The sequence below is a fragment of the Schistocerca serialis genome, chromosome 3 (genome assembly GCF_023864345.2).
Source record: "Schistocerca serialis cubense isolate TAMUIC-IGC-003099 chromosome 3, iqSchSeri2.2, whole genome shotgun sequence".
Taxonomy (NCBI): Eukaryota; Metazoa; Arthropoda; class Insecta; order Orthoptera; family Acrididae; genus Schistocerca; species Schistocerca serialis.
In genome coordinates, this window is record NC_064640.1 from 266,862,639 (window position 1) to 266,877,118 (window position 14,480).

The following is a 14,480-nucleotide window of genomic DNA, read 5'->3' on the forward strand; positions in this document are numbered from 1 at the left end:
TAAAGGAAACCAAATTTTGGGAGTTACCATTACTGACACACTTACATGGAAAAGTCATATTGATATAACCTGCACCAAATTGAGTAAAGTATGTTTCATGATTAGGCAAATAAGGAATATTGTTAATACCAGTGCCCTCATATCAATATACTATGCTCTTTTCCACTCTACAATAAGCTACAGAATTATCTTTTGGGGCCACAGTGCAGATGCAATGAGGCTGTTTAAACTGAAAAAAAGTAGTTAGAATAATATTATTAAAACAGCAGAAAGAATCCTGTAAACCATTGTTCCAGAATCTGAACATACTACCCCTGCAACATCAGTACATACTGGACCTACTATGTTTCACCAAGAAAAATATTAGCAACTTAGATATAAACTCAAACTGGCACCAACATAATACAAGGTCAAAGAACTCTCTATGAGTAGTTCCCCATTCAACAAAACTATACAGTAAAGGTGTCAAATATATGGGAATAAAACTCTACGATCATCTCCAAATAGCTGTGGAGAACATTTCACAAGTGAAGGATTTTAAAGTAAAACTACAGTCACTCCTAATTAAACACTGCCTCTACAGCATACAGGAATTCCTCGAAAACAACCTGCTATAAGGAACAGTTATAAGGAACTGCTCAACAAAAACATCAGATAATGGATCCCAAACTACTGACCTTATGTAACATAACTGAATGTAAGTTTTACTGGTATAATGCTAAATTCTAGTACAGAACAAATAAAAGACCTAAGTACATTACACATGTGATATAAAATGTAATCTTTTATAGATTTATAGACATGTACCTCTTCTTATAAATGTCTAATTTGTATCAAATGACCCGTCCTATATCATGATGTGCATTTCTGCACAATGTATGATTCAGAGGATCAAAATAAATAAATAAATAAAAAGATGACTCCTCCTCTCCAACTCCTTGGGTAGAGTGTGGAACTCACCTTCACAGTCTCGGTTTTTTAACGTTTTTCTAACACAGACCCTTTTTGCTCGCTGCTCCTGTTCCTCATCATCAAACACAACAGCAATCACTGCAAGCTACTTTAAACTAAATTTCGGTATTTTATGTCCCTTTACCATAAACTACAAAATAGCGCTTCTGGTGGGTATTTTATGAACCAGCTGCAACATCACAATGTTCTTTCAACGTTGACGTGCCATGTAATGCGAATGTTCAGGAATTCCTCTGACCATCGACGCTCAAAAATGTGACAGTTACGTGACGGTGGCGTCCCTACAACTGTGAATCCACTTCTAAACAAAACAAACATGGATGTGCTACTTGCCTGCAGCAACAGGGAAATATCACGTGATTCCGTCACTGGTCCGTTGATACATTCTTCCGGGGAAACCTTGATGTGATGCTGACGTAACGTGGCATCTCGGTGACGTTCCATTGACAGCGTGTATGAATGCTGCTATTTGAACTACAGAGGAGACTCTTTTGACCTGACGGACATGACGGTGACATTCCACCAAGGGTGAAACCACCTTAAGCCTTTACATACCGAAAACACTGATTGTCTTGAAATCCAAGCTCTTATAGGACAGATCTACTATGCTGAAGTAATGTCAATGGGAGGTGTCTTTACAAAATAGCTCTTTGACCCAAACAGTGGAACAGGAATATTTCGGCTTAAGCAACCTTGGCTGAAGCGCGTATCAGATTGTTAGTAAATGGTCTCAGATTTGATGACAAAGACACTTGAATGCACAGAAGACTGAGTGACAAAATTGCTCCTTTTTGGGAAGTATTTCAGCACTCCATAAACAAAGTGAAAGAACTGTACGTACCTTCCAAATACATCACAATAGATGCAGAGTTAGTTGGGTTTAAAGGCTGGGGTCCCTTTAAAATGTGTATTACTTCCAAACCAGACAAGTATGAGGTCAAGATAGTGATGTGCTGTGATGCAAAATACTTTATACGCTTGATGCAGAAATGTATACAGGTAAGGGCTCTACACCAGATAATATAACTGTGGCTCGATATTACTGAGAAAAACAGACTTCTTCTTTTCATGGAACCAATAGAAATTCAAATGTGGACAATTGGTTTACATCCATTGCGACAGCTAAGAGCCATTTAGAGAAGAAAATTACCATAGTTAGTATGCTGGTAAAAAATAAATAAGAGATTCCTCAGGATTAAGGAGAGAAAGCCAAATTCTGCAGTGTTCTATTTCAGTGGCCACGTTACCCTGTTATCATACTACCCTCCAAACCCACAGAAAAAGAATGTTCTTATGCTGTCAGCCGTGCGTGAAAAAGGGGATCAACCAAATACAGTAGAACTCCCAAACAATATTCAGTTTTATAACTGTGCCAAAGGAGGTCTTTACATGCTAGACGAGTTATGTCATTCCTTTTCTTGCGCTAGGAAAACTCGTCGTTGGCCTCTCTATCTATTTTTTAACTTACTAAACGTTAGTGAATACAACTCTATGTTACTATTGAGAGGGCGCCCTGCACATGATATGGAAATATTTCGGAACAGAAGATCTTACCTAAAGAGATTGGTTGTAGATGTGATGTGACTGCATATGATAATACGTTTGGAAGAACAAACTTTTAAGAAGAGAACTCCGTAAAATCATCAGTCGCATTTTACATGTGCCAAAGGAGGAAGATGGCCAAGGGGATCCAGAATCGACAACAGAGCAGTGTATTTTCTGCCCACGGGCTCGAGACGGAAAGTTCCAAGTTCAATGTGCAGTTGTAAAAAAAAAAAAAAAAAAAAAAAAAAAAAAAAAAAAAAAAAAAAAAAAAAATTGTTTGGACCAACAACGAAAAGCGTGTGCTTCATGTCTTCAAAAGTGTAATTTTTTCTCTCTGGACATTTTTTCTTAAGTATGATTTCAGTGTTTATTACATTATTTTGTAATAAACAATGTAAACATTTTAAAAGTCCGTTTTTATTTGGGGTACAACTATACCCCAGAGTAGCAGACCCGTCGACGAAAATAAGTGTAGCATTCCAGAGTTAAGACAGAGGCTAATTCTAAAGCAACATTCAGTTCAGCCAAGTATAGATAAGACAAATATATGCACTCCGTTCCACAGATCCAGTGTGAGACCTTTAGATATGTAGTACACGTCAAGAAATTTCGCCGGAGATGAGAGTTAAATTAGGGAAGTATGCCATGCAATTTGTGGCTGTTAGTCTTGACTGCATTTCCCTGGCATGCTCCCTAGTTACCGCCTCTGGCACTCGTCTCATAAATTCAGTCGTTAATGATTTTTAATGGGTAGCAAAATTTTTATAGAAATTTTATCCACCTGTTTCCCCTAATTTTTCTTAATTTAGTTCAGCGTGAAGATATTTGTTGTCTTTACATATTTCATAACGCGCTGAGTGGCTGCTCGTCTGTCTACATCTATAGGCCCTGCATAGCACATTGCATTCAATTTATCAGTCCTGTATGATGACGTTTAATGAAATATTGTTATAATTGAAATAGTTTCACTGTTTAGGGCTAACAATTCGTCTTTGCAGACTTCAGATTCATCACTTAATCTTTTTTCGCACGTCTTCTTCGCGAATCTAAATGAATGATGACCTCAGAAGTTAAGTCCCATAGTCCTCAGAGCCATTTGAACCAACCGAATCTAAATAATCTGTGGTGCGGTATTGCCAATTTTCCACACACTTGAGAAGCTAATACACGTTGTGATATTTTCTTTTCGCAGCTGAATGGTTTATACTCTTTTTCTCTCTAGCGAACATTTTCACTTACAAACTATTATTAAACTAGTAATTAACTCATTATAATATGCTATAATTCATCATTAGTCACACCATGCCATTTCCTTTTCGCCAAGAACAGCTGTCATCACAGCTCGTGTTTTTATGAAGACATTACTATGGCTGCTTTCCTGTACAAGCCCTGTAAATCTCGTGCGTGCAAAGCATTAGAACATGTAATATTTGCTGCGAGATGTTGCTGAGCTTTGAAAATTAAAAAAAAACAATAAACACATTTAGCGGTCTTTATTGTTTGACAACACTTGGCGTCTCAATAAGTACTTTGGTTGTGTTTGCGATCGACTTTTGTTAACAGGATGCGTCTGACGGCTCGTCGTAGTGTACTAATTGAATTTGACGGATATTCGTAGGGCTGAATAGAAAATCGGCTTGTCTTATGAATTGAGTCGGGAATTGACAATGGTGCAGGACTGTCGCAGAACGTATTATTTGACGCGAACTGTATCTTATTGGGTCGCAAAATAATAGGTACCACTTAAACACTACTTTCGCATCGTTGTTTTTCTTGTTTGTGTATTTGGTACGAAAGCTTGCGAACACGAGAGAGAAGTGCCAAGTCACTGCGACTGGCTGATATTTCGGAAAAGTAGTATTACCTGTAGATGACTAGATTTGTTTCCCAATTTGTACTTAGCAGCAGAGCGTGTCTGTAGTAAACTCTTGTGTTTGCGAACTCAACCTGTCATTCGTTTTGAAGTCGTGGTACTGAAGTCAGGACTATGCGTGATGTGGCACAAGTATCCCGTTGCAAAATTTTTGAATGTTTTTTCGCAGAAGTTGCGTTGAGGGAGAGCTATGTTTGTAAACATACTGTCGCTATTGGAATTGAATCGTCTTTTCTGTATCGCCGAATGTAAATGGATATGGCAGAAGAGCGCAAAAGCAGAAAGGTAAGTTACTCTATATTTGGTCCAGATGCTTGTTATGCATTTTATTTTGTAATGCAAGCTACTTACCATAAAATGTAAGAGTTAGAAAGATGGTTACATAGCATATCATTTAAGGATCAGGGATGTAATTTTCCATATTATTTTAATGACGCATTAATATATTTGTTGTGTGTTCACTGCGAAATTCTATAGCGACTAGAAAGAACTTGTTAGTACGACATAAACGTATGTCTTCCTCAATTTGAGTATGCAGCTTTGTTACAATTTTTTTTGTGCTGACACGACAGTGTTATCCCATACCAGAAATACCTATACATTTTGCATGTGAATGAAAAGCCCAATCTTCTACTGGTGTGACGATACGTTTGCCAGTAGCAATTGTGTGTGAAGGTTAAACAGTGTTGTCCCCATTTAATACCACTCTTTTTGTATTCTCCAAAGAGGCAGTATCCAATTGTGCAAAAATTAGATTATTTGATATGTGTGTCTGAGGCCTGTTGTAGTTGAATTCTGGTTTCAGTGGCATAGTTTCCAGGTGTTATGCTCACCTTCCTGGTTTAATGTTTCAGTTCTGTATCATTATTCAAGTGTGATGCGAAAGATTTCTCTAAAAGTGTTTTGGAAATCTGTTGAATAGAACATCAAAAATACACTTCTGATGTTGGTGTAATATTTTGGAGTATTTTCACATAATGTATGATTAATGCAATTTAAAGCTACTGTTATAAAAAAGCCAAAGCAGATGTGAAAGTGAGTTAAAATAGCTAAAGGTTTTTTGTTACAAAATAAATGAAAAAAAAAAACAGAAAACTAATACCAAGTAGCCCCCAATGATAATGTGAATAGAATTTAAAGTAACACCATCATTAGGTGAATTTTTACTAGCCAAACATAATGAAAACCTGTCAAAGTTTGAGTGAACATTTGTGAACACCATCTTATTGAGAAGTAACATCAGAATTGTAATTAGAAAATTTCAGTTTAATAGTTGGAATGGGTTTGAGTGGTGGTGTTATATGCTGATCTCTCTCAGCAGGATAAATGATCAACAATAATGTTCATTATTACAGTTCACACTAGTAATAAACAAAGTGAAGCAAACATTAATCTAAAGACTATTTGAATTCCATGGAGCTGTGCTAGATATGTTTCCATTGGAGATGACATGTGTTTGGCAACAGAAGAAAGGTTATTTACATACAGTTGTGGACAGCTTTAGAGTTGCAGCTGAAAACCAGGCTACAGTATTGTGGCTTTCACCATATTTTAAAACTACATTTGGTTCTGCAATGAATGCATTAAAAATATTTGTACATTTTATTTGGCAGTATTTTGTTTATCGTGATTAGTTCTCTTGGCGGTAGTTTCAGATTTAAAATAATTGTTCAGGGATATGTATGTTACACTACGCTGCATTAGTCTGATAAAGAATTTTACAGTATCTTGTTTTAAATGTAATACTTGGACATAGTATATAAGGCAGTCCTCTTACATAAGTTGTTACTGTGTCCCTTCTTGCTAAATGCCAGCTTTTAATTTGCAGTGTAATTCTTTTGAGTGATTTTCCTAGTTTCTTTATTCTCCAGTGAACGCAGTGTTTCTGTTGCATATTCTAAGATTCCAGTAGTTTTGTAGTATGATATGACTCCTCTGTTTGATTTGATCTTTTTTGTGTGCCATGATGGCTGGTTGATCCTGTGAATATTATTGTGCTGAATGGAGTTTAGAGTGCTGTTACTGGTTATTTGACATATGCTGTAATCTCTACCCTTAAAATAAAAGATGCAGTTCACATAAACTGCTGACGGCTTCCAATATTGTTTCGACTTCAGTAATAAATCCTTATTTGTCCATAACTGTGAAATAGTTAATGTAACTAAATTATCTTCTGCCAGTGGTAGATTCAGTTTCTGTATGCAGCAACACATCAGCAGCACACCACTCTACTGGTGTACTGTGGTTCTATTAACATGTGAAATGGCACAATGGTTTAAGCATTGGACATATAATTAAGAGTAGTGAGATTCAAATCACCATCTTGAATTAGTATGTGGCTCCCCAAATCACTCAAGGATAATACTGGGATTATTCCTTGAACAGGCCAATTCCTACCGCAAATCATCCTCCAACAAATCCTAATGACTTCATTACAGGCAAGAAGAAGCGGCTTTCACTGGTTTGCAGCTTAACTGATTGGTGCCTCATACCCTTCTTTGGGAAGCAGTGCCGGCTGGGGTGGCCGAGCGGTTCTAGGCGCTACAGTCTGGTACCGCGCGACCGCTAAGGTCGCAGGTTCCAATCCTGCCTCGGGCATGAATGTGTGTGATGCCCTTAGGTTAGTTAGGTTTAAGTAGTTCTAAGTTCTAGGGGACTGATGACCTCAGAAGTTAAGTTCCATAATGCTCAGAGCCATTTGAACCATTTTTGGGAAGTAGTGTCATGGCAGGTGAATGAAACTGATCTGCCAGTGGTGTGATTCATAAGATGAAAAATATGGCAGTTGGAAGAGTTCATCCCAGAAGCTACTGAGAACAAGGTTGCAATCAGATGCATGCCATTACATCAGCACCAGTGACAACAGTTGCCTGGGGTCTGAGACAATTTACAGTTCTTTTGCAGAGGTAGACAGAAGTTTTGAGAGCAGCTAACTTCAAATCAGCACAGCTGTATATTCACACCATCATTCATAGGACTGAGAGGGATATGTTGATATGCAGCTGGTGCAGAGTCTAAACCAGAGGCCCTGTAGGTTCTGTGATGATCAAACCTGTAGATTGTTTGACCTACAATACAGTGTGGAACCTTGCAGAGTTTCCCTGGATTTCTCATGCATGTGCTATACAATGGAAGTTACAATTCTGGTGTCAGATTGTGTGTGGAGTACCAATAGGGTCTTTTATATTAGGCATACGTTGAGACTCCAGACAGAAACCAACAACCACTGTAGAAACAAATTATCAAAAGTATACTCTGATTAAAATTACTTTGTGGTTGACAGGCTACAGTTTTGGTGGGCAGTGTTGGTGTGCATGTAGCCACAGTTCACGAGGCGCTGCACGTACTTACAAAACAGGCAACACAGCAAGCAAATGGTGCTTGAGAAAAAAACTAAGATTGGCTGGCTGCTGACCCCTACCACTCAATTCGCTTCAACATCAATCACAAAGTAATTTTAATCTGAATATAATACCATAAGGAATAAGGGAGACCCCAGATTTAAAATCCGCTGATGTGCAAAATGTAAGGACGAAAGTAACTTTAACTTGATTTGTCACTGCCAAGTAACATAGCTTAACGAGTATTGGACTATGCGTAGAAATACCTGATACAATAGTGTAAAGAAGGTAACTGAAAGGAATACACAATGAGACAAACAGAAATGACACTTTTATTCAGAGACAATAGTAACATGGCAGTTATAGTGATTTATGATGGTCCCCTAGACATTACAAAAGGTGGTACATGGTTCTTAATGGCATGTGTCCTCACCATGGATAGCAACAAATGGTCTGCAATGTACTTCCATGCTGGCCACAAGGTTGGTAAACAGTTCTTGTGGTAGTGTGGTCCATACCTGTTATCAGTATGGTTGACAGCTGGTGGGTGGTCATTGATGCATGTGGGCATGCTGCAGTACATCTTCCCGAGGCATCCCACATGTGCTCGATGGGATTTTTTTGGGGTGGGGGGAATGGACAGGCTAGTCCATTCACTAATTATTTCACTATTAGTTGTATACATTTTCATGGAACATGGGCCAGTTTGGCCTTACATTTACCAAGAAAAAACAGAAAAACTCAAAACGCACAGCATTTTCTATCAGGTAATAAAGTTGTGTAATAAACTCTCCCGATGAAAAATATTACTGAAATACATCTATTTAAAAAGGCAGCTAAAATGTTCTTGACAAATGCTGCATAATCAGAGGACTCAGATAAGTGGTTAATAATGGATAGGTATAGCACCAGACATTGTCCCATTACAGTACTGTATTACTTTTGGAAGAAAATCATCTGCCAAGATCTATAGTGCATGATAGTAATGTCATTCTCCTGAGTTCAACATCTCACTCATCATGGGGGACAATGACTTGGTTTTTCTGGTGGACTGTGGGGAGGACCTGAAGATGTGCAAGTGTGGATAGTGGCATGTGTGTGGACTGGAGGCCATTTTTCAAATGGACTGTAGTTAGTGCTAGGGGCATAGCAGCAAGTTCATGATTCCTGAGTCACCAATGGGTGTCCTATATGTGTGCAGTGAAGAAGACCAAAACTGTGTTTACATCAAAGATTATTTTACAACAAGGACCAATTGAGTGAGGCAGTGCAGTTGTAAAAACACTGGCATCATATTTGGAAGGATGAAGTTTGCTCTGTCTAGCCATCTTGATTTATATCTTGTGTTGTTTTCCTAAATTATTTAAGGCAAAGGTCAGGATGGTTCCTACAGCAAGGCAATGGCCAACTACCTGTCCAATCCCCTTAAAAGTGCCAGTAAATGAACATATCTGACATTGTCAGAATAGGAGAAAGCAATTGTAAGCAGATAATCAAATGTAAAATTACAAAGATTTCAAAAACTTTGTATAAAACTTTTTAAAATTAAAAAAAATATATGTATTGTCTCTACCACATTTAATATTAAAAAAATTATAAATGATGATCAGTTTTGGTAGCATAAATACCATCTTCAGAGCACATGTAACATTAGAAATGCACTAGCAGTGTACAACACTGTTGCATCATCCATAACATTCTTATTTTAAATCTTCAAGTAACATCTGTTACGTACAGTCACACTTCCTGTGATAGCAAAGAAAACAAAAAGCCAGTACAGCATCGTAAAAAATTAAAAGAAATGTTTTCGTTACAGTCAGTAACTGCAAGCAGGGATTTGCCATGTGAGCTGTACTTGAAGTCAAAAGTAAAACAAAAAAATGTGTATATACAACATTGTCGTACTGGATAGCTTGTCTAAACAGTAAAGATGTATGTACACTGGGTGGCACGACTCCCACATGCTAGTAGTTGCAGCAATTTTACAGAGTTATATGGAAAGTTTTTAAAATTTTTATAATTTTACATTTGCTTCTGTATATATTTTGTGTGTATGAATATTTGAGCTTTTTATTTTTGTTGCATTATGATGACATCCTATTTCATTGTGAAATGGTCCTTGCTTGAAAAAATAAAGACAGAACACAAGTTCAAAAACATAAAAACAACAAGAATTAGTAGAGATTAACACATAGACGTGTGCTTCTGAGCAAATACTCAAGAATAATTCACTAATAATTGTAACTCTGTCTAGATCCCCACTGAGAAATTTTGAGCTGTTCATGAATAGGGATTCTTTACTACAATATCTTTCAGACAAGTGGTTAATAGTCTGCAGTGATTTCACTGTAACTTATTGAAAGGATTGTGATAGGAAAAATGACTTGGAAGCATTATTTGGCTGCTAAAGTCTGATCTCAGTAATTAACTTTCCAGTGCAGGTGGATACAGACAGTGGAACTCTGACAATGTTTTCTTTGATGACGCTCAAAGTAAGATTAATAATGTAGTGTCTAAAATATAATTCCCTTAGTGGTTATCAGGTAGAATAGTTAATGTCTCCTCGACAAAGATTTTAAGAATAGTTTACACGAGATGGCCTTGGACGAAATTTGTAATGAACCAAATGGGGACTTAAAATTTAATCTCTTCAATGATAAATTCGTAATATTATTTGTAAATGGCTTTTCTCATAAATTAAACATATAGGACATTGAAAGACAAGTAAAAAATAGTAGATCACTAGCAGGATTAAAGTATCTTGTTAAAAGGAAAGGGAAATGTACCTCCCATCACGAACAAATAAAGATCCTGTAGTAGTTGTACATTACAAAAATTACTCAACATTACTAAGAGAAATTATTAAAAATCAAGTAACATGTGTACTGTCAGAAATCAGTAATTCCAAAATAGACCTAAGTCTACACAGAATGTAGTGAATTGAGGCAGCAGTGGTCATAGAACAAGAAAACGATACTATTGATTTAAATGGAAGGGCTGTAAATGTCACATGTAGCTGTTATGTTCAATAACCATTTTTAAATGTAGTAGAAAACAGAGTGACAAGCAGTTCACAAAGAAGCAGTGAGTTGCAAAAGCAAATCAGAAAATTCAATCATATGGATGTGTCAACCAATTCTCCTTCTGAAGCTAAGAAAATTATATATTTTCTCAAAAATAAAAGCTCATATGGGTTTGATGGTGTTTCTTAGAGAGTGCTAAAGTGTTGTTCCCATATATTAACTGCTATCTTTTCTGAAATATGTAGTTTATGACTTGTACAGCGCATATTTCCAGACAGAAAGAAATATGCCATTGTTACATGCCTCTATAAAGGTGATATGAGAGATGTCAATGGCTACAAACATATTTCAGTACTATTGTCATTTTCCAAAATTATCCAGAAAGATTTATATTAGAATAGTATCCTACCTGAGCAACAGTATTATCCTTAGTAAATCACAGAGATGGTAAATAATGTTCTTCAAAGTATTTTTAATTTATTTCAGAAAAGGTTTCATTTTCAATTAATGAAAAAATTACATTTTCGTTTCTGCAGTCTAGAGGTACTACACCAATTATATGTGTAACACATGGTGTGGAAACAATAACTAGGATGTAAACTTAAGTTGTTTTGATATCCATATTGGTGATAATTTAAAGTGGAAAAATTCAGCTTTGAGCTCCTAAAACAACTCAGTTCAGCCACATTGGCACTTCAAGTCATTGCAATTCTACAGAATAAACAAATCAGTAAGTTAACATATGTTTGCATATTTTCATTCAATAATGAATAATGTTCTGGCGCAACCCATCTTTAAGAAAGTAAGTTTTCCTTGCTCAAAAAATACTGTAAGAATAATTTTTGGTGCCTGCCCATGATCATTTTTTAGACATCCATTTAAGGAATTGGGCATTTTGACTATTGCTTCACAGCATATGTAATGTCTGTTGAAGTTTGTTGTAAATAACACACTACAATTCAAAAGAAGCAATGACAGACATCATTACAGTACCAGAAGAAAAAATGACATTCATTATTTTGTATTAAGGTGGACTTTAGCACAGAACGGGTGCATAATGCTACCACCAAAATTTTTGATCATTTACGTAATGATACAAATTTTCTGACAGCAAAGCTAAGTTTGAAAACAAAATAGAAAAAAAAGTTTAGTCTTGACAACTGCTCCTGTTCTGTAGAAGAACTTCTATTTATGTAATATGTGAAACTGTTGAATAGGAATTACTCCTTCAGCTGTGTATAACAACAATGAAAATCCCCGAGTGTAATAATACACAAAGTAAAGGGAAAGTAAGCACTCACCTATAGATGAGTGATGTATGGCTCATAGAAACACATGACAGAAAACAACATTTGTACTAGCTTTCGAGCTCTTGTTCTTTGTATAGTAGAAGCAAACCCAAAAGCACTCATCCTTGGTTGTGATGAGACACTACGTAATAAAGATACAAAATGACTCATTCTACATCATTGATTCATTGTGCAAATGATCGATGGAACACACAACTAACCAACCTAATTTGTCCTATAACTCGGCACAATATGTGAGGTACACATAGAGTGAAACATTCTATACTTATTCTTCAGTATTTGAGATCATTAATATGCTGTCATTGCAGATGGGATATCAGGAGTTGTTATACTCTTTAGCATTCAGTGACTAAATAGAGAGCAAGAAAAATGAAATGAACAAATACTTTCTGCATGTTATTCTCCTGCGTACAGTCTACCTCCTGCTGAAGCAGGATGACTACATTGGTTAATGTAGTCAATTTAGACAAATCATGTGTATATATGACGTATTTAATTATGGCTACTGTTCCTCACAATTGGAACCTTCCCATGTACATTTGTTCTTGCTTTGATAATCTAAATTCTGAACTTTCTTCAACAGGGAATGAGTTCTCCAATACCAGTTCCATCTGGAGGCTCACGTCAAAGTTATGATCTGTCATCTCCTGGCCACCTTCCAGATCAGGGGAGAGTAATGACACCACCAAATTCTTCAGGCCGTGCATCAGTAGGAGCATCGATTGGTAAGTTCATTCTATTTCATTGTGTACATAGTTTTTGTACTGCAAATTTTCTGTGTGGTAATTTACTATTTTGATATTTCACCAGATCAGGGAAGAGTAATGACTCCACCAAATTCTTCAGGACGTGCATCAGTGGGAGCGTCGATCAGTGAGTTTATACTATTTCCTTCATTGCAGATATTATGAAATAATATTTCATGGAGAATTCTAATGCGTTAAAATTTTCTGTTATCATCCTATATTACAGCTCTTGTTGTTTTTTTTTTTTCTTCTTCCTCTTCTTCTTCTTATGTCTTTTTTGTTCTTTTCATACAAATTTCATTTTTCATCTGGTTTACATACACCAAATACCTGTTGCATCACGAAGTTGTCTCAATTTCCAATTCCTTACAGCCATGTTACTGCATGTTAATGGAATTATTTTCTTTCCACAGACTTTGACCTTACCTGTAATCAGATTGTACTCATTCATTCTTTCATTCATTCATTCACTCTCACGTACTGTGTTGTGTAGACCTCATTATGAAGGAGAGCCTTCTGAGTTGGGGAACAAATCAAGATGTACGTTAGCAGGGAGAAGCAGCTGTCATAAACTTCAACTATGTCCCTTTGTAAGAACTGCCAGTAATGTTTATTGGATGATGTTTATTAATAAAGAGATTTACCTGCATCCATAATATTCTTGAAATTGTTGTTAATGAAAATTTAAGTAATCGAAAGGCAATCCTTCATAAAGCTACAGCTTTTTTACTGTCATTATTCATAGATAGTTTATATACCACTGCATACGCTACTGCTCTGTATTGGTGTCAGTAATTATTTGTGTAAAATAATTGTCTACATACCGTTAGAGTGAAACTTTATTTTACAGTGTACATTTTTATTTATGGTGCTAATGGAGTTACAGTCCCAGAGCCCAGATTTTCAACTAACTTTCAAGTCTGGTTAATGAGGAATGAGTTTAATTTCTTGTTGGAAATTGCCTGTTCCCTGCATTGCGTCGGCCGCTAACTTGATGGTGTTTTTTTTTATCCTCATTTGGTCATGACAATAAGCATTTGATTCTGGAACCTATAGGACATTATTTGTTTTTGGAATTGCATGTATGGGTCTTTGTAAGACTAAGACTTAAAACTATTTGTTGAAAGTCAGTTCCAGGCCTGTCTGACTTGTTCTTCATCTTAAGATTCTTTCTAGGTGAGGTAGTTCTTTTATAATATATGTATTCCCTTGAGACTGCAACTTTTCCGCAAGATGTTCTTAAGCTGCTGTGAACTTCACGTACTATAGAATTATGGAGAATGCTACTCACAATTTCCATTTCTTATTCTTATGTTTCCACGAGACATTTAGTTATAGGTAAGTTGGCTAGTGTTTTACATACAGAAAAGTTGAGACTAGATTACACATCCTTTGTCCTTTTTGCAGTTACATAAGGAAGCAGATAATGCTATGACATTAACTATAATGCTAATGGTAAATATTGTGAACATGTTCTTGCAAGAAGACCCATTCCACTTGACAATGGCCAGTGATTGCTAGGTCAAAGCTTGTGATATTTTGACCACTTGACATGGCTGAAAGCCCGAGGATTTAGGGAAGTAGACACCTGTTCTGCTTTAAGGAATGAAGTTCATTATTAACAGCTATATGTTTGGATTTCGAATGCTCACATCAGTGTGTGTGTGTGT

The 14,480-nt window shown here is 36.4% G+C and overlaps 1 protein-coding gene across 1 annotated transcript in view; it reads left to right on the forward strand.

Annotated features, from left to right (window-relative positions):
• Positions 1 to 4,068: 4,068 nt before the first annotated feature.
• The window catches only part of LOC126470042 (oxysterol-binding protein-related protein 8), a 228,000-nt gene continuing 217,588 nt past the window's right edge, over positions 4,069 to 14,480 (forward strand). The window contains 4 exon segments of the mRNA XM_050097538.1: positions 4,069 to 4,253; positions 4,560 to 4,675; positions 12,648 to 12,789; positions 12,875 to 12,937. Coding sequence (XP_049953495.1) covers positions 4,643 to 4,675; positions 12,648 to 12,789; positions 12,875 to 12,937 — 238 coding nt within the window. The 5' untranslated portion in view covers positions 4,069 to 4,253; positions 4,560 to 4,642.